We start from the raw sequence: 19465 nt of genomic DNA on the forward strand, positions 1-19465 counted from the left end.
GCACGGCGCCTGACCGGTTAGCGCGTCTGCCGCACAGTTCCGAGGACCCGGGTTCAAATCCCGGCCTGACCGGCGTGGAGTTTGCGTGTTCACCCCGTGCCTGCGTGGCTTTTCTCCGGGTGCTGCGGTTTCGAAACGCGGAGAACAGCAGATCAGGACCGCACACAGAAACAGAAACGGGAACTTGTTTCTGGGAACTTGCCCCGCTGACCTTTGAAAGAGAGAAGTAAGGCGGAGGGAGCGATGCTTCGTTTACCAACCCGCTCCCTCGTCTTTCTCCTCTGCTTTATCTCCCACGTGAGGCTCACAACTTTTGTCGGGTGGGCGAATGCCGGCCGTCCATTCCTTTTTCCACCGCTAATCATCTGCCCGATAATTGACCTGGAAATATCCGGAGCCTCATTCGTTGTTTTAGTCCTTAGGGCTCATTCAGCTGGTCGTCTTTTTTTTTTTTTTTGGGAAAGGTACGGGGACATTTTGCATTGTGCTCACCTGCTCTGACCCGCTATCTATCATAACAACGTGTTCCCGTGGCTTTGTTATTGTTGTGAATTGAATACCGCAAAATGCTAAATGAGCTCATGGTAATAAGTGAAAAACGAAACCTTACGTTGTTTCATTTTCGAATGCCAGGAGCCGGTGGTTTTCGGGCTGCTGCAGGACAACGTTTTCGTCCTCGGCGCGTGAAACGGATGGCAAACGGACCGTTCCGGTCGTCTCCGAGCGGGCTTCCGCCGGGACGATCCGGTGGACATTGCGTTGTCATCCGTGGAGGTTTCAAAAGGTAACAAGCGTACTTTGACAAAGTAAGGAGTCGAAAGGACACGTATGAAATTTCAAGTAAGTGGCTCGGAAATGAAACGCTCAAGATACGTGAAAACGAACTATTTGTGACTTCCCGCCGCTGCAGCGGTCCGCCTGCTTTGGCTTCTCCGTTTTTTTTTTGGGAGTCGGTTGTCGTCAAATGAGTTTCGACTGCGTCACGGAGAAGTGAGTTGTTACTACTCTTAATTCCGCCGCGCTGTGACGGCGACACGATGCCCAAGCGAGCCCTCTGCGCGCTCGTTACGTCCGTTCTTGTTGCAGCAGGGCCCGGCCTGGCGCCGTGCCTACGCTGGAGCGCAAAATGGCGCGCGGGAACAATTGTGGCATTGTGTGTGTGTGTGGGGGGGGGGGGGCTCGCCAGATTTCCAGACAAAGATGTCGTGTTGATGCCCAACCGCTACTTGAGTCCAATTTGAACTGGGATGCCGCAGATGGAGGGGCGGCGAGGGAACGTGGGCACACGTCTGCCCGAAGCCTTTATATAAGGCGGGGGCGGCGGCGCGGGGGGCCTCAGCGTGCAAAAAGACACGCGGGGCATTCGGGCATCTGGGACTCGACTCACCAAGTGAGCGTTTGTAATCTTTTACCATCTGCACAAAGAAGCGTCCGTGCGTCCGGCCGCCACATCGTTGTATAACCGCTTCACCTTTTGCCGCTTTTCCACCGCCGTAATTCTTCAATCCAAAGTTCAGGAGAACATGTCATCAGCTTCACCTTTGATACATCCGTGTAGGAAACTTGGCAATGAGGAAGCAAAAAAAAAAAAAAAAAAACAGGAAGCACCTTCATTTCCTAGTCCGGCAGGTTTTGTTCCAGTGGTGGGAAGTCATGAAGTACAAACACTTCATTGATGAACGTAAGTAGAATTTTTTTTGTCAGGTATCTGTACATTACTTGAGTACAGCATCTACTTTTCTGATGACTTTTTTTGACTTCACCTCCCTTTATTTTTCAAAAAGATACTCAATACTCTTTTTTCAACCTCGGCAGATGACGACACAAGGGGAACAAATGGAAACAGAGAAAGACAAAGTCAACAGTAGCTGCAATCTCGATGGATCGGTTGATTGATTGGTGGTTGTTGTGGACGAAGACAGAAAAAATGAAAAAAAAACACCGGGAGCATTACGGACAGTGACGCAAGGATTCGGAGATTCGCAAAATATTCCCCAAACTCCCGAACGCGTGTCGGGAAAATGTGAAGCAAAGTTGAACTTTTTGTGTCTAATTCCAAAAGGAACGTTTGTTGCGGACACAACACTGCTTGCTCCTCACCAACACAACACGACACAACACTACTGTGACAGTTTTGCACGGTGGCGGCAGCATCCTGCTTTGGGGCTGATTTTCGTCAGATGGAAACGAGGCCAAGACGGGCGGAGGAATCGTGGGCCGTTCCAAACCGCAGGCAGCGTTCGGCAGCCGAGGCCAGGCTTTTAAAGACAGTCGTTCCGAGTGTTGACTGACAACGAACCTCTTTTCTTTACTGCCCAAAATACAATAAGCTCCCTTTTGTCGTGATGCAGTTTGACTTCATCCAAAATATGTCTTTGTTTGCGGAGACAGCGACACGACACCTCAATTGAATTGCAGTCATCTGGGCACGATGCTCGATGTAGCCGTGTCATCTGTCATGTCGACATGAAAGTTAGCGCAAAACCTTCCGCTAGAAAGCAAAACAAATCTCAAGAAAAGCCTACTCGACCATCTGAACTTCATTTGGAGCGAATCGGAGCCACTTTAAGTGGTGACATGAATTGGAATGCGACGGTTGATTCTGAACACAGCCACATCCCCATTATAAGAGGGTGCGCGCACTTGTGCAACCACATCCTTTCACTTGAGTATTTTCACTTCTGCCCTGGAAAAGAGGATTTTTTATTTTTTTTTCCCCCCCTTCAGTTGAGTTGTACATGTTGTAGGTCACATGTAATAGTGGCGAACGTTTTGGAATGAGTGACCGATCTCCCCTTTTTTTGATATCACAAAACCTTGGGATTTTCACAGGGGGGTGTGCAGACTTCTTGACAAAGTTCAAGTCCGTGTCACGCTTCTATTTTGGCGCCGTTATCTCGACTATTTGGGTGCTGTTCGTAGCAGATTGCCGTGAGCCCATCTGAGAGCGAGAAGTGTCGCAACAGCCGCGCGTTCGAATGACTCAAGGAGTCGACTTGTAACGTGCGTCGCGGTTAGCCAGTTTGCACATTTGCTTGGCGATTATGCGACGGTGCGCAGCATTCGGAGTGAGCACGCGGACAGCGACGGTAGCTCAAGAATGACTTTTTATGATTATGGCCTTCGACGATTTGAAATGGGGGAAAAAAAAAATCCCCAAAAGCTTTCAGCTTGAATGTGAGGCAAAATTATGCCATTTACCATTCGACAATTACAGCCTGCATGGTAAGAAACGCAATTTGTATTTTTGATTGTATTTTTTTAACCAATGAAGCTCCATTCGACTGAAAGTAACGCTTGACCTTTTCTTTCAGCGCCGCTCATTCCCGAAGGAGCGAAACATATTCTGTTTTCTTTGCTACCGTGTGACATTTGAACATGCGCGACGGCTGCCGAAACGTTGTTCAGCGCGTGCGGCGCTTTCGTAGTGTGAGAGGAGGTTCCGTCCAGACCTCTCCTTTGGCAAGCCCAATTCTAAATGAATCATGTCGGTGGCCGACGCGAGCTAACGTGGCGCCGAAGAAGGAGCGGGGCAGCATCATTTGTTTTTCAGCCAACGGTCGCTCAAATGTTGGGGTTGTACAGAAAATATTGCGGAGGGTAAATGGGGAATTGGCGGGGGCGGGGGGGGGGGGGGGGGGGGTCACTGTACACATCCTATTCAGTAGAATAACATTTGTGTTTTGACAGAGTGGGAAAAGGGAGGGCTGTCAAGAGCAATATTGCGCCGCCCCAGACAAAACAAAAAAGGATCCAGGTCCAGGTCCAGGATTCAGTCTGTTGTGATGTCCTTGACTGTCGAGCCAAAGGCAGACCGCAAAAAAACAGACCAAAAAAAAGGCCATCGATCGGAGCCCATCTGGCGATAATCAACTGCTCGCTCTTTATGTCCTGCCGTCCATTCTGCAGAAGTCAAAGTTTGAAAAATGTTACTTTGGTGCTTTTTGTCCCCTTCTTTTTTCGTAGAAGCAATTATGGCCGTTTGATGGCGAACCACTGGCAATTATTCAAATAGCGACATCAGTCAAATTGATTTTCAAAACAAAATTCAGTGGGTTGTGTCTTCCCTGTTACTGATCAAATGATTTTGCCCTTTGACGTCATTTTCAATCTCGCAGAAACGGAGCGGCCGAGGGAGATTGACGCACGTCCCTCCAGGAAAAGGCTGGAAGAGCCGACGTCGGCTCGGCAGCTTTGGTTCAGCGCGCGCACCTGAGGGCTCTGATGTCTCTCGTGCAGCCTCGACAGAAAATTCCCGACTCGTGATTTTATCTGCCGGAGCCAGCGGGAGACCTAACGTGCGCACGAAACGTCCATCGTGACACAAACGTGATCATTTCTGCAGCTGTGCGGTATATTTTGCTACGTATTACCGTTCGGTGGGTAGCATACTGATTCATTCGCTGCGACTGGGGGGGCGGGGTCGCCATGGAAACGCACAGCAGAATCCGTGTGTGTCTCGCGCCGCAAGCGATGGAGACATAACGGACCAAAGATCATCGCATGACGTTCTAATGCTCATTCAAGAGTCTGTTGTCATGCTTGGGCGGCTCTTAGCATAACAATGCAGTTTGAAGACGTCCAGTTTGCGCGAGGAACGCACGCCGACAGATGGCCGCATGACAATCTGTTCTCGATACCGAGCTGCGTGTGGCGCCGTCGCCATCTCCAGAGTATTCCGAGCGCGCGGCGGCAGCCGCCGGGACGCCTTCCCCGGGGAGACGCAGATGACTCGGCGACGGCTGTTGCCATGGGTTGCCAGGCGGCGCTATCCCCGCGAGGCTCGACGCCGACATGTGAGACCCTTGGCGGCCGCATCGCAGTTGTAGTTTCCCTCAGAGGAAAAGCGGATAAACGCATTGGTTGGTAGGTTAGCTAGGTAGTTCACGAATGTAACGTAAACAAAGCGGAAGGTGACGTCTGACGCTGTGCGTGCACCTATAAGGTATAAGTATTTTCCTTTCCTGTTGTTGACTCGCTTCTGCGTTTTGGATCATTCTCCTGTTGTCCTCCTTTCTTCTGCAAAATATCTCGTTGATGAAACTTGTCAATTAATTTTTCCCTTGATGATAGAAAGCTGTCCAGGCCCTGAGGTACCAAAGCACGCCAATACCATGAGACTCCCTCCACCATGCTTCGCAGTTACGATAAGGTTTCGATGTCGCTGTGCTGTGCCCTTTTTGCGCCGCACGTGTGTTCAATTCAACTCTAATTTCATCTGTCCATAGAATGATTTTACCAATAGTGGTGTTGAACATCCAAGCGCTCTTTAGCAAAATTCAAATGTGTTGTTTTTTTTTTTAGACAGCAAAGCCTTCCTCCTCTGTCTCCTTCCATTAAACCCCATTCTTGTTTCATGTTTCACGTAGGGTTAGATTTGTCAACCGAGAGGTTGGCTGGCTCGTGCCAATGAATCTTTTTTTTTTTTTTTTTTTACAGCTGACACTCTAAAGTTCTTTTTGACCTCATTGAGCATTCTGCGCTGTACAGGGCGGCCCCTCCTTGGAAGAGAAGCAACAACAGTGTTTCTAAAAAAAATAAAATAAAATCGATAAAAGACCGACTCCCCCAGTCCCCCTTTAAAATAAGCTAACAAGCAGTACTGTAATTGGTTCCATGTGTTTGTTCTAGCAGCGCCTCCTATGTATGCATTTTTTTTTTTTAAAAAACGCTACTGCAATGATTTCACGGACCCCCAAGCGACCGAGCTAGCTAAGTGACCTCGGGCCTCTGCGGAGCCAGAGAGCGAGGTGAGAGGTGTTTAATCTGGCCAAGCCTTTGCCTGGCAGCCTCCCCCCACCATCCCCCTCCCAAATGCAGATTAATACCTTATTAGGAGAAACTGACTTAACGCCAATCCACTTACACCAACATGGAAGACGACACCGGATGAGGGAAACCGGCACGCTCAACAGTGTCGGGCCCGACCGAACCAAACGAAGGTTTCCCCGCGTAACGCGTCCCCAACGGCGGGCGCGGCGATGAGCGAGTTCAGCTATTGAACGTTGTCGGCTGCCAATTCCGCGCTAATGCCATTAAGGCTTTGTCGGCGGCGGCTAATTTAGGGCGAAGGCAGTTGAGGAGGCGGAGCAAATCTACCCGCTGAGGCGACACGTCGCACTGCGGGTCACGCCGTCCCATAAGCCACTGCAGCAATTCAGCTGAGCTGGACGCATGATTTTAGAACGTAATACCCAGAGAAAACCCACACGAGCACAAGTGTGTGTGCTCCTCATGTTTCTTGCTCAAAATGGAGCCACCGAGAACTAGAGTGGGCTCACTTCCTGGTTATTTTGCAGGAGAGCGATTTCGAGTTTGATGCTTACGATAAAATCTGGGCCATTTATGTTTTGGTCATTTATATTGCAATAATGGCCCCTCGATACGCGTGTTCGCAGAAATGATGGGATGCCTCCCGCTTTGGCATTTTGACTCGGATTGTCATCTTTAATCTGGTTTCATTGGTCGGATCCGGTCCCGTTCGTCTCGGTAGCCGCCTGCAAGAAAGGAAAGCAACTGGCATTAGAAAGAAAGCTTTTCAGTGCAATTAGCCATCTCAGGACAAACATTTGTCCAATTTCTATTTCGTGCCAGATGATAAACAACATTCACGTAGGCTAACGCGTAGGTGTCCGAGACTCGGATCAATCTCTGAACCTCACCCTTCTGAGATGTTGGCCCAGTGTTGCACTGATGATGATGATGATGATGATGATGTTGCTTTTGCTTAACTTGCCTCCCGTAAAAGGATTTGAAAATCATTGCATTGTTTAGATGGACATTTTCAACAATGTCCGAATTCGCTGGATTTGGGGTTTGCAGTTATCCATCCTTTTTGTGGGCGCATGTAACGATATGATGACGTAACGACGTGGCCCGCTGGCGAAAGCCCGAACTGCTTTGGGGCCTGTGATGAAAATGAGCAAATGATTGCCATTTAAATGGGCAAAATGTCATGTAAACCTCTCAGATTGTTATTGTTATTATCAACGATCAAACTTGAAATCGCTCTTGCGAAGAGTTAAACACGGGCTGGACGCACAGCGTTTGCTTCAAATTTCCCATCTGCGGGAACGCTTCTTTTTCTATTCAGTAGCGCCTCGACCTTTGACTTTTGGGCTCCAGGCGGCGTCGCCGAAGGCCGCCGAGGAGAGCGCGAAAAAGTGCAGCTCGTGTTGTGCGGCGCGCCTTGCAAACACTTGACAACCAAACGTCTTGGTAGCAAATTTTTTTTTTCTTTTGTTTTTTATTACAACATTTCATGTTCTTCCATTCCTTGCAATGGATTGCGGCGGAGCAACGTGACTGCTGGGACTTTCGAAAAAAACAACAACTTCCAAGGATTGACTTAAGAGCGCGTCGACTCAAGTGACACTTTTTGTTTTCCCTCGCGCGTCAGATTGTGACACAAAATCGTGAATCACTCAAACAAACGGAGCCAAAGTACATTTTAACCACAAAACAAGGTCCGTTTTTGTTTTTAAAGAAATAAAAACATACATACAACCGTCAAATTTGTAAGGGCGTTCATGAACATTTTGACTAGCGTACAGACAAACGTGTGCATTTCCGAGAATTACAAAGACGACATAAGAGCAGAAAGCCGGACGCCTTTTTGTTTGGCGCGAAAGTGGCCACGCAGGAAGTCGGGCGGCGGCGGCGGCGACGACGTGCTTCCGACCGTCGCCTCCTCGACCTCTCTGCGGCGGAGACCCGCACCTCCGGGAGACTCGACCTCCTCCTCCGCTTCTTCATCCCTCGGGACCCAAAAAAAAAAAGAAAAAAAAAAGAGACCAAGATGGCGGCGTGGCTGTGTCGACCTGCGGCGGCGTCTGTCTGCGGGAGCGGGTGGCTCGGTCATCGTTTTCGGTTACAAAGTTATACAGCGAGGAGAGGTGACTGATGAAAACAAGGCCATGCGGAAGGCAGGGAGTAAGGAAGGAAGCAAGGAAGGAAGGAGAGAGGCGGGGACGGGAGGGGGCACGCGGCGCATGGCGAGGGGCTTCACGACGTCGCCGCGGCCTTCTCCTGTTCGATGGCTGTGGAAGGGAACAGACGACACTGGTTGAGAGCGAGCGAGAGAGAGAGAGAGAGAGAGAGAGAGAGGCAGGCCTCCTTACTTTCTTTTGTGGGCAGGACGTTCTTCTCCTGAGTTTGCGTCTTCTTCAGCTTGTTCTTGTCGAAGCTGGTCACCTCCGAGATGTCGGGTTTGTCGCTCATCTTTGCAGCTCTGCGAGATCAGAAAACAGAGGAGAAAGCAGTCGCAAGGAAGCACTTGCGAGAAGTGTCCTTTGAATCTTTGCTGGGAGTCCGGATGTGCAAATCAGCACGGGAGCATGTGGACCCCCCTGCCGACTATGAAATCAGGGCGTTGGCCAGATCTCATTCCGCAGATGACTTTTCTCTCTCGTGGGCACGTACGCAACCCCCCTCCCGCCCAACTTTGGTCCGCCCTGCGGCTGCGCCCGCCGTGATTTGACTGGCTTCCACTGGGATCTTACAATGAATTCCACGTATTTACATAACAATGGCGCTCCACCATGCAGACTCCCAGAAGGAACACAAAGGAGGCACATGCAGAGGAGGAAAAAATCAATACCTATTTTCATTATTATTATTAATTTGTAGTCATGGCCAAATCCCCCCCCCGCCCCCGCCCCCACCCCCGATGCGGCTCAATGTGAAGGAACCACCGCCCATGTCCAGTCCATCAAATCAATCGTCGTGCGCGACACATTTGTGGCCAGTGGATTCCCCCCGTGGACGCCCGGGCGGGTAGTAAACGGGCGGGGGGGGCCGGGGTCACGCACTTTGCCAACACAGGCTTGTAACAAAGGAAAACGCGCACCGGTCGGACAAAGAGCGCGCACGCATCCTCTCGGCGCAAATCAAACGACGCCTTTCGTGTGAACGGGTCCAATAGGTTTTCATTTGCCGAACGCCGTCGTAGCGCGAGAAAAGGGAAAAGCGCACGCGGTGGCGAGGAAGAAAGGCCGGAGAGTGGTGACGCGAACGCGGCTTACCGAGGAGTTGTTCTGAGGGTGAGCTCGACGTCGTGGCAACAGCAGCACAAGGCGAGACGCGGCCCCGCGCGAGCGCACATATACCAGCAGATATGCTAATGACGTCTGACGTCAGCCACATCGCGGCCGCCGTGCCCCCCCTGCTGGCGAGACCCCGAAACAGCACCTCGGAGTTATGCGGAGGGGATCCGCCTCCAAATATTTGCTTTCTGTTTTGGGAACACGGTTTACGTGGTTCTGTCGCCCGCGTGGACGAGGCGCCCCCTGCTGGTCTGAGCCGCACAAAACGCGGAACCACATTTTGACGGCCATCCATTTTCCAAGAAAACGCTAATAATCATAACATCTGACCAACACACACACACACACACACACACACCAGAAAGTATGCACCCACAGCTCCAAGTCTTGAAAATACCAACATTTAGAACCAAAGTGCATGGAAATGAGTATTGTAGTGAAATGCGTGAGGGTAGAGAACAACTTTAAGACAAGAGTCGAGCGTCAAATATTGACAAGATCTCGTTCCGTCAAGGGTATGACGTAATGACGTGATGGCCGATGAAGGCAATGGTCTGCGAAATGGCTTCAAAATAATGCAGGCGACGGAACCAGCGGCGTCGCCAGGCCTACTTCAGGGGGCTTCGGCCGGCTACAACCTGGATTGGGCACCGCGGTGACAACCACTCACACTTGTCACTTGAACCGGACTTGTCGCGCTATTTTATTGCCGCGGCGCCAGAATGAAAATAGACACACGCGCGTAAAAAGGCGCACAAGAAAGTGTCAAAAGCTTTATTGTCAAAAGAAGCTGCTTGACTTGCGTTACAAAAAACAACGAGACCCCATTGCAGGTACAAAATTCCTCAGCGTCAGTCACGGCTTGAATCTTTTATCAATTAATAACACGAAAACAAATTTCCGGATTCGATCCGTTCGCATGACCTTTTTGGAGCACTTTAATAGACTCGGTGGGTCGTTCCCGACCGCAACTGCGCGACTTCCAGCGACAGCGGATGAGAATACTTGATGGCTAAAAGGTGCAAGTTACCAAAACATTCTTGGAAGTCAAATGTGAAGTGGAACGCTCCATTTAAAGTTTAGTACGGGACACGACAGGTACGTAACGGACGCTTTGGTCAGCGTGAGGGCGGGGGCGGGGTCCGTCACATCTCCCGGATGGAAACTCTCGGAGACGAGCCGCGGGCGAGGCCTCGTTCGCCAAAACCACCTCGACACCGTTCCGGGAGGGGCGCGCTCACGCAGCCGGTGGATCCGACGGGGGGCCCCTCCCCCGCTCGCCTTTACAAGGGGACGTGGCTGAAGAGGTAGGACACGGATTCACCGTTGTGGGTTCTCCTGATGGCCTCTGCCAGGATCATGGAAATGTCGATGACCTGCAACATCGGACGCACGGATCGTCAGGACAGGCAATACCGGAAGACCAAGAGTTGGAATTTCATTACCGCACGAAGATGAGTGCGTCTTAAATGATGACCTCTCTACTGCTTTGAACATTGCCACTTATTCCATAGTTGTGGACTTGAAAACACAGAAACACGTTCCCGACAAAGGCTTGTTTTGTGAGGGCATCGATTTTTAGCCGCAATTCGGGAAGGCGGCGGCTGCGGATTCATTTGCGCCGAATACACGGCTTTTGTCAGCTCCTTGTTGTACCGATTGCGTCGCTCACCTCTGAAAACGGTTTGGAAAGATGAGGTCACAAGTCCCTTGCTTTTGTGACGTTAAAGGCTTCCAGTTCGGCGGTGGTATTGCGGCCTTGAGTATTGGCCGATAGAAATTGTGATCCGATACGATATTTATTCAGATTTACTTATTTTGTAGTATGGCACGTCAGAAATGGCTCCAAAAAAGTGATATAACAACAGTAGGCATAATAAAAACTGACCCGTTGATTAATAACCAATGGGTTACATATAAAGTTAAAAACCTTAAAGGATATACTACGATTGAAGAAATCAATTTGAAAATACAGGGGAAAATATTGAAACAAATATTTTAATTCCATTAACTTAAACATTAGCATATTCTATAATTGGATAGACCGTGAAAAAATAACCTCAATAAATACAAATGACACTTTTAAGAGGCAAAATAATTCAAGTTCACTTCAGTTACGGTATTTTGGATATTTTAGATCCAGTCTAATATAATCTGTTACTCGCTTTTATCTTTTTTTTTTTTGCTGATATGGGATCGATATCGGATATCCGGATTTAAAAAAAAAAAAAAAAGAAGAAGTGGTCCTTTTTCCAGAGTGAGGTGAGCGTGTGTTCGTGTATTCTCGTTGCTATGCACCTGTATTTTTGGGCAGGCCTTCATCTTCTCTTCCTGCGGGATCGTGTTGGTCACCACCACCGCCTCAAACGGCGCGTTGTTAATACGAGAGATGGCGGGGCCCGAGAAGATGCCGTGCGTGAGGATGGCGTAGACTTTAACGGCGCCGGCGTCGATCAACCTGAAGCGCGAGTAAGGGGAATGTCAAAACACCCGAATTGGAAAGAGTCCAAGCAAGCACGCACGCGGCGACTGACTTGTCGGCAGCGTGGCAGATGGTGCCGCAGGTGTCGGCCATGTCGTCCACCAGGATGGCCACGCGGTCCTTGACGTCGCCCACCAGCACCATGCGGTCCACTTCGTTAGCCTTCTTCCTCTCCTTGTGGATGAGGGCGAAGTCCACGTTCAGGCGGTCGGCGATGGACGTCACGCTGCACGGGCGGCGGGAGAGTCACGTCTCGCGTCGCAAAACCGAAACCGGCGCCCGCCGCGACACTTTAGTGTGCCGCCACACAGCCATTACACAACTGGAAATTATTAGTTATTTATTGTACATAATGTATCATTGTTCATCATTCCATGCCAGCGACTTATGGAGACAATTCGATCAGGGGTGTCCAAACTACGGTCCGGGAGCCATTTACTGCCTAGAGATAAGACTTTAATTGGTTCCGTGAAAACACGTCAAAACACTAATTTTTGAAATTTGTTAGCCCATCTATGGTGTTTTGCATTGTTGGCTAGCATGAAGCTAAGGAGACATTCCGACGTGTACCGTAATTTCTTGTGTATAATGCGCACCCCCCCCCCCAAAATTGTCAAAAGTCAATAGTGCGCATTATACATAGCTATAGGGGCAAATGGAAAAACCCTTCACATTTTATAAATGTATGCCACCATATAGTGTTTATGAAAAAGATGTACACTTTCATTCCAAAATGCCACCGCCACCTCGTGGTTATATATAAAAAAAAAAAAAAAGTGTAGCCTACGCTTTCATTCCAATATGACAAGGGACCTATGACTGCGTATATGTACAGTTGTGCTCATAAGTTTACATACCCTGGCAGAATTTGTGAAATATTGTTTTTTTTTGTTTTGTTTTTTAAATATGACTGAATGAACAACAACTATCATTAATTTCTTTACGGTTACGTTTTGTTTAATGAAAATGCTTTTCTGAAATGCTTGACCGTTTTAATTGAATCCCATCAAAATTAAATTCAATGTGTTTCGCCTGGTCCATGTTTTCTTTAAAGAATTGTACACATCTTACAAATTCTGCCTTGGTAATCAAACATATCAGCAAAAATGCGTTTTCTAATTTACTAAATAAAAGTAGGGCTGTTAATTTCAAAACAAGAGCAAGTAAATTAAAAAAAGGAAAAAAAAAGTGTTCAAATAAAGTGCTTAACTTCAGATTTTTGGGGGGGGGGGGGGAAATCTAACAAAATACAGATCAAAATGCAATTACAATGCAAAATCATGCATTGTAAAAATGCATTATACATAAGTAGAAGGGTTTTCCAGAATTTTGAGGTCAACTTTGGGGGTGTGTATTATACACTGGTGCGCATTATACACGGGAAATTACGGTAATTCTCTTTGTTTGATGTTTAACTTGACAGTGAACTTCAAGAGGCAATTAAAAGCTGGAAACCTCTTTTGGGAGAATAATTGTTCACTATCTGCCAAACTGCTGCTTGCAACATCAAGTGAGTTGACTGCCATCAACAAGCGCTCATATCTACATGCTTGCTCTCACAATCGTCAACAATTGTCCAGCTGAGTACAGACTGTTCTCGTTTTGAGATCGCATTCTGTCGCTCTGTGCAGGGGCGCAGCTAATTATTTTTGCGGGGTACTGGGCTGCTGGTCATCCCAAAGATGAACCATAGGGATATCTTAATCACTTAGCTGATTTTTACAATATAAATACAGTGTTCTCTTGCCACTTCGCGCTTCACGTTTTGCGGCTTCAGTGCTTCGTTGGTTTTTCCTAAATATTAAAAATAAATATATATATATATATATATATATTATATTATATAAATAATAATAATAATAAAAAAACACAGCCATATCGGCAGCCATATTGCGGAAAGACGCGTTGTTTCATGTTGATGCGCGCGAGAGAAGGTTTCCCTGCATGCCAAACAAAGAGATTAGTTGACTCAGAGGCTTTGTACATGCCTGTACCGTACGGGCACTCATACAAGGCGCGTGATTGGTTCCCGGCGTATCATCGACCAGTGAGAGCACGAGTGGATTTATCCCGTGAGCCGATTGGCTGCGCATCATCGCAGCCTCACCCGGCATCTTCCCTTGTTGTGTCTCGCCAGTCTCGTCCTCGCAATAACTTTTTTAGTTTAAGTGATAATTTTTTGGATTAGTTAAGCAAGCCCTTACAATGCCACCGAAGCGCTGTGCCCCTGCGAAAGCTTCCGCCGGGGCGCCCAAGAGGAAGATGATGTTGATGACCATCAGTGAAAAAGTGAAACTTTTACATTTGATCAAAGAGGGCAGACGTTATGCATCTGTGGCACGCCATTACGCCGTGAATGAATCTACAGTGCGGTACATCAAGAAAGAGGAAGCAAACATCCGCAAAACTGCTTCAATAAGGAAGCCAAACGTGTGGTAACTCCGCGTAATAAGAGAATTGTGAAAATGGAAGCTGCATTGGCATTGTGGATTGCTGATTGCAGGGAAAAGACGGTGAGTTTGGACACTAATATGATCAGGACAAATCCTACTTCACGGTTTTTCACCCTTCGCGGGGGGTTCTGGTCCCCATTAACCGTGAAAAACGAGCGAACACTGTATTGACGAAAGCAATCCAAGATTTCCTAGCATATCTTATCTCTCAGTCTATTCTCGGTAGCGCTCATTCTCACTCGGGACGCGGGCGTGCTCGGGCCTACGCCAGCTGAATTTGGGCGAGAGACGGGCAAAAAAAAAGAAAAAGAAAACGACGAGATCATTATTTCAACACATACGCCTTCTGTGTCATTTGTGTTTGGGGGTGTGCAATGAGATTTGTCGAATGTAAAATAAGGCACGGCTGAATAAAAACTGCTGGAGATGATTGGACCTCAGAAGCTTTTCTTCTCTTCGCCCTGGAGCGTCTTACCGCTTTGCGCCGCCAGCGTCGGGAGACACAATGATGCAATTTTTCCACTCAGGGATATTTTCTCGTATCCACTGCAGGACGGCCGGCTCTGCGTACAGATTGTCCACAGCGATGTCGAAAAAGCCCTTTAAGGTAAAAAAAATATTGTCCGCATTGTCATTTGCGAGCTGCCAATTTGTTAAGAAACTTCATCTTTCGTTCGAGCACATTGGCCCGACTAGACTAGACTAGCTAAAGTAATTTTCTTGGTTAAAACGTGACATCAGCCGGCGAGCTCAGTTAAAAACTGACAACAACAATATGCTCCCGTAAACACGTGGGCGCGCTCACCTGTATTTGCGAGGCGTGGAGATCCATGGTGATGATGTGGTCGGCGCCGGCCACAGACAACATGTTCGCCACCAGCTTGGCCGATATGGGCGCTCGGCTCTGCACAAGCATGCGACACGGTCGCAGTCGGGAGTGGCAAATTCATATTTCAACGAAAACAATCGCAGAAAGTTTGTCCTGCTGAAGGATCCATCGATGTGGAGCAAATCATTTCCAGATTCTTACTTCAGCGTACACGTACGCTGTACATTTCATTTGCATTCCGCTCTAAACTGCAATTGTGGGGCGTTGTTGCCAAAACACGACAGCGGGTGCTGGGGATGCTGAGCGTCAGCTCGCACAGGCTCACGCTCAAGTCTCCAGGTTTATATCGGGAGCAATACATTAAGATTAAACAGAAACATAACATTAAACTTGTGATTCTCAACCACTGTACCGTGACAAAGTGCGTCTTGACACATGAGAGCTCACTAGGTGCGCGTCGGGAAATCATCCAATATCACATCATTGATCCCAAACGGTTTATTTACGTCTTTGTTTCACCATCGATGCCAGTAACGTATGGTGACGGGCAAAACAATTCATTACTAAACAAAGGCTGGGAAACACTGTTTGGAACTGTGCATTTTCAGTTTAAAAAAAAAAAAAAAAAAAAAAACCTACAAATAACCTTGAATGAAATGTTGGTGTACCTTGTCCTTCTTGTCCTGGCGGGCGTAAGGGAAGCAGGGGATGACGGCGGTGACGCGGGACGACGAGGCAATTTTGCAGGCGTTGATCATAATGAGCAGCTCCATCAGGTTGTCATTAATCTCGCCGCAGCCGCTCTGCACGATGTACACGTCCTCGCCGCGCACGCTCTCCCCAATCTCCACGCTGTTGGTTCAACGGCAGAATCAAGTTCAGTGGAACTTTGACGCTGTACAATTAAGAAGACGAATCCGCATCGTGGGGAAAATATGCTTCTTCATAATCCGAAACAACTTTATTTGGCAACTTTGAGCCACTGTCGCAGCTGACTGCCCACTAAGCTGCCTCATGTTTTCTTGTAATATTGTGAGTATTCTCATAAAATGCCAACTTTTTTTAGTGATATTCAGATTCCGCAAAAGGTATTGATGGATGGCTGGTGAATGTTTTTAGAACCAAGTATTCTACCGATTATCCCATCGATAAAAATAGATTTCGGCATTTCTTTTTACAAAAATACCAACACATTGCAATAACCAAATGCATGTGCGGTGCATGAATGATTTTTGTCCACTTGAGGTCGCCATCTTCTTGTTCTCCACTGCGGTATCTGTGACTTTGAGAGTGTGTAGCTTTAAAAGGCGGGGCTTGGCCTGCTGAGTGACGTGTGCGCCAGCGAATGAGAGCGTAGTTGTCCGTTGTTGAGTCAGGTTAGCGGCCGCCTGTTTACTGGTTAACTGTTAGCCAGTCTGCAAGTTGGGTTCATAGCAGTTAGTGTATAAATGCGCTTATGTTTACATGTTTTTTTTTTTTTTTGTTCTTACGTTTGTTCAATAAAGCCACTGAACGTCCACCGGCGGCTGTGTCAACCCTTGACCACTTGCCGAGGCGTCGCAATACCTTCTAACTCGTGGTGGAGGTGGTATGCCAATATTGAATGATCTAACGTAAAACGCCGTCGGCGCTACCTTGCGTCAGCTATGATAAATGTGTTGTTGTGTCAGCTAATTCTGCTTTGCACGTTTTTAGGTGTAAAATTAACTATTCAAACTGTGTATAAAGTTAAATCTCGGGGAAATCCTGTTTGGTACATTTGTTACATCAGTTGTATTTATTTTTTTTAATTTTTTTTTTAAGTACGATACATTTTAAAACCGTTTGTTTTCAGACATTTATTTTGGTACAATTTTTCAACTTTTATGTGAAATACATTTGAATGAAATCATTTTACAGCATCTTACAAAGTGGTCATATTCATTGTACTTTTTGGAATAAAATGTATCCCTGGTTTTTCCATGAGCCTACTGCGCGACCGTATTTTAATGTCGGGCATTGTGGTGGTACTTGCAGTATTTTTTGACATGGTACTTGGTGTAAAAAGTTTGAGAACCACAGATTTACACTATTAATGTCATTTTTGTTCTTGACATATTACCCGCCCAGTTATTAATTTATGACAGTGTGAGCCTGGAATGGATTATTTCAATTTCCGTTATTTATCCAATCCAAGACTTTCCACCGCATTCAAACCAATAAAAGCCCTGCACAATTAATCATCACTTGCATTCTGTACAGTGACACTGGCCTGCTCCGGATTGAACGAGACAAAACCTGCGAGAAGGATACTCGCCGAACAAGTCTGGGCCGAGTCCGTGTGCAGCGCGAGACGGTAGCGAAAGCAGAAGCGCCAGCAAGCGTGTGTGAAACATTCCCGTTGGGGACATGGCGCTCTGGTCATACGCCAACTTGGCCTCAGCCATGTGATCACTGAGCCTGGATAACTTGAAAACTAGCAGTTTCCACAGAAGCCATCGTCAAATGATTCGTTTTGCTCGAGCTGTCCGACTTTGGTGCAATGAAGCCTCTGTGCGAGTGGGAAACTGCTGCAAAGGTCCAACGGTGTTGTGGAAGCCAGCAACGGCTGCTGTGCAGACCTTGAGCAGCAAAGGTCAGCTGGCAAAAGCTTGTGTGGGAGCTGCGAGCGGAAGTCTAAACTTCTCACCTCCTTTCAGTTTGGTGGTGAGAAAACTCATTGTTTTTAAAAGAGTGTCCCCCAAACAGCCGAGTTCCCAAGCTGAAAACTGCGGAAACGCAAGGGGACAACACGTTCCCCGATTCTTCACGTTATTATCCCTCGTGTGTCTATGAACCCGTTCCCCTTAAGTAGAGTGTGTCAATACCTTTTCCACCTTGAGTTGTTGTTTTAAGAAACCGGCTCAGCAATCAACTGAGACAACTGTGAGCGTGCTGGATGCGATTAATGGCCACTGCTGGGAAAAAGCGTACAAATCACGTGCATGTGATTTGAACACTTAGTGCTGCACATTATGCATTCAACACAGCTCTAAAATAGAACATTTCCTACTTAAGCGAAGAAGGTTTTTCTATTAACTTGATATTACCCACGCCACCATGTTATCGATGGAAAAATATTTAGTGGAATTCGTCACTAATTTGGTAGCTCGCATGTGTTTGGCGTTCACTCGATGTTGGAAAACACAATTGTGGAGTTTCAAAAGGGGAACAAAATAATAATCATCATCATCATCAAACGATTGTATTCACAACAAAAAAAGTATTTATTCATATTTAGCTAAACTGCAACATTCATCTTTAATACGAACGTGAGAATCTCCGTTTAAGTGTTCTATAATTCCTAAATCGGTTTGCTGTTTGCCAGAATTGTGTCGACGGTCAATTCGATTTGGCAAACGCGGACATTTGTGACAACATTTTCTAACGGGAAACAGTTAGCTAGCAAAATTAGCAGCACGGACACACGCGCTTACATTTGTCGACTGGACTGTTTCCAACAACGGCGTTCATGTAAGGCGTAATATGCAACTTTAATTTAGAAACGATGTTGTTTTTGTATTTTATTGTAGCGAGCGACGAGGAAAAAGCCGTGTCCGATCATGGACGCACTAGCGTTAGCCTGCTAGCCCGCTGTGTTTACATGAGGCTAGCTAGTCACGTGTGGACGCTGCAGTAAACGATTGTTAGCTTGGAGCTAACGGTCAAACGCGAGCTATCGAGACTCTATCGTAAATCGCGTCAACTTGTCAAAAAAGATCGTGCAAATACTCGCCATGTCTCCTGGTTGCTGAACTTCTTGGTTATCACTTTGCCCAGCTCCAGTCCCAGCCGGTCGGCTACTTTCTGGGACAGGTCGTGGTGAGAGCTCCCGCTGAAGAGGACGATGTTCGGCATGTCGATACAAAGTGCTGGGCCCCCCCCCCCACCCCAAAAAAAAAAAAAAAAAAAAAATTTAAATAAAGGAATGAAAAAGTTGCAGGAGGTCGCCCACCACCAAAATGGTCGCGATAATGGGAGCTTCTGCTACTGTTGCATTGCACTGTTGCAGCGCCGACGGTTGACGAGAGAGAGAGAGAGAGAGAGAGAGAGAGAGACAGAGAGAGAGAGAGAGAGAGAGAGAGAGACAGAGAGAGAGAGAGAGAGAGAGAGAGGAGAAGAAGAAAAGTGGCCTCCTCCTCTCACTGGACGCCACGGGGCGTCAACGCACACTTTTGAACGCCCACAAATCGAATGCACAAAAAAAAAAAGTACTCACAACGCTGGAGAAGGAAAGATACTTCAACGTACAAAAAATGGACGCTGCTAAAAGTGGTGATAGCCATTTATCTCCGTTACTTAACCCTTTGGCAACCAATTAAAACAATAATTAATCAAATGTGTGTTGTTTTTTTGTTTTTGTTTTTTTAAACATGAGCCTCCACCCAATTAATGGTTGAGATGTCAAAAAACGAGAGACTGAGTGACGAGAGACAATGGACCGGACAATGACGAAACAGGAAGAAACGTTTTCAAGGAATACACAGCTCAAACGTTTGACGACATAGAAGTCACTGTATTCTTCCTTCCAATGGATGGAAATATTTCACGAGGCCGAGAATTTGTCAGACTGGCATCGCCCATCCCTCCATTTTCTGTCGATTGAAACGAACCGAGATTTCAGGCAGATCTCTCTCAA

The 19465-nt window shown here is 47.3% G+C and overlaps 2 protein-coding genes across 2 annotated transcripts; both read right to left on the reverse strand.

The window, feature by feature from the left end:
* Window positions 1–7213: 7213 nt before the first annotated feature.
* LOC133412403 (thymosin beta-12) lies at window positions 7214–9102 on the reverse strand. The gene is made up of 3 exons (XM_061695567.1): window positions 9024–9102; window positions 8121–8230; window positions 7214–8039 (listed from the first exon to the last, which is right to left on the reverse strand). The coding sequence occupies exons 2-3, from the start codon at window positions 8218–8220 to the stop codon at window positions 8005–8007; spliced, it is 135 nt and encodes a 44-aa protein (XP_061551551.1). The 5' UTR covers window positions 8221–8230; window positions 9024–9102; the 3' UTR covers window positions 7214–8004.
* A 702-nt stretch (window positions 9103–9804) lies between these two features.
* On the reverse strand, window positions 9805–18841 carry LOC133412410 (ribose-phosphate pyrophosphokinase 2). Its single transcript, XM_061695579.1, has 7 exons — window positions 18563–18841; window positions 15477–15660; window positions 14785–14883; window positions 14455–14579; window positions 11579–11752; window positions 11343–11502; window positions 9805–10420 (listed from the first exon to the last, which is right to left on the reverse strand). Exons 1-7 carry the CDS (start codon window positions 18682–18684, stop codon window positions 10328–10330), a joined length of 957 nt encoding a protein of 318 aa, XP_061551563.1. The 5' UTR covers window positions 18685–18841; the 3' UTR covers window positions 9805–10327.
* Window positions 18842–19465: the final 624 nt, after the last annotated feature.

Source organism: Phycodurus eques, chromosome 1 (assembly GCF_024500275.1).
Source record: "Phycodurus eques isolate BA_2022a chromosome 1, UOR_Pequ_1.1, whole genome shotgun sequence".
In the NCBI taxonomy this organism is placed as follows: domain Eukaryota; kingdom Metazoa; phylum Chordata; class Actinopteri; order Syngnathiformes; family Syngnathidae; genus Phycodurus; species Phycodurus eques.

Excerpts from the sequence above, each read along its gene's own strand:
- LOC133412403 (XM_061695567.1), bottom strand. The coding sequence starts at position 8,220 with ATGAGCGACAAACCCGACATCTCGGAGGTGACCAGCTTCGACAAGAAC. Across the intron at positions 8,040-8,120 it reads CGTCCTGCCCACAAAAGAAA|CCATCGAACAGGAGAAGGCC; the intron begins GTAAGGAGGCCT and ends TCCCTTCCACAG.
- LOC133412410 (XM_061695579.1), bottom strand. The coding sequence starts at position 18,684 with ATGCCGAACATCGTCCTCTTCAGCGGGAGCTCTCACCACGACCTGTCC. Across the intron at positions 15,661-18,562 it reads TTCAGCAACCAGGAGACATG|CGTGGAGATTGGGGAGAGCG; the intron begins GCGAGTATTTGC and ends TTGAACCAACAG. Across the intron at positions 14,580-14,784 it reads TCCACGCCTCGCAAATACAG|GGCTTTTTCGACATCGCTGT; the intron begins GTGAGCGCGCCC and ends TTTACCTTAAAG.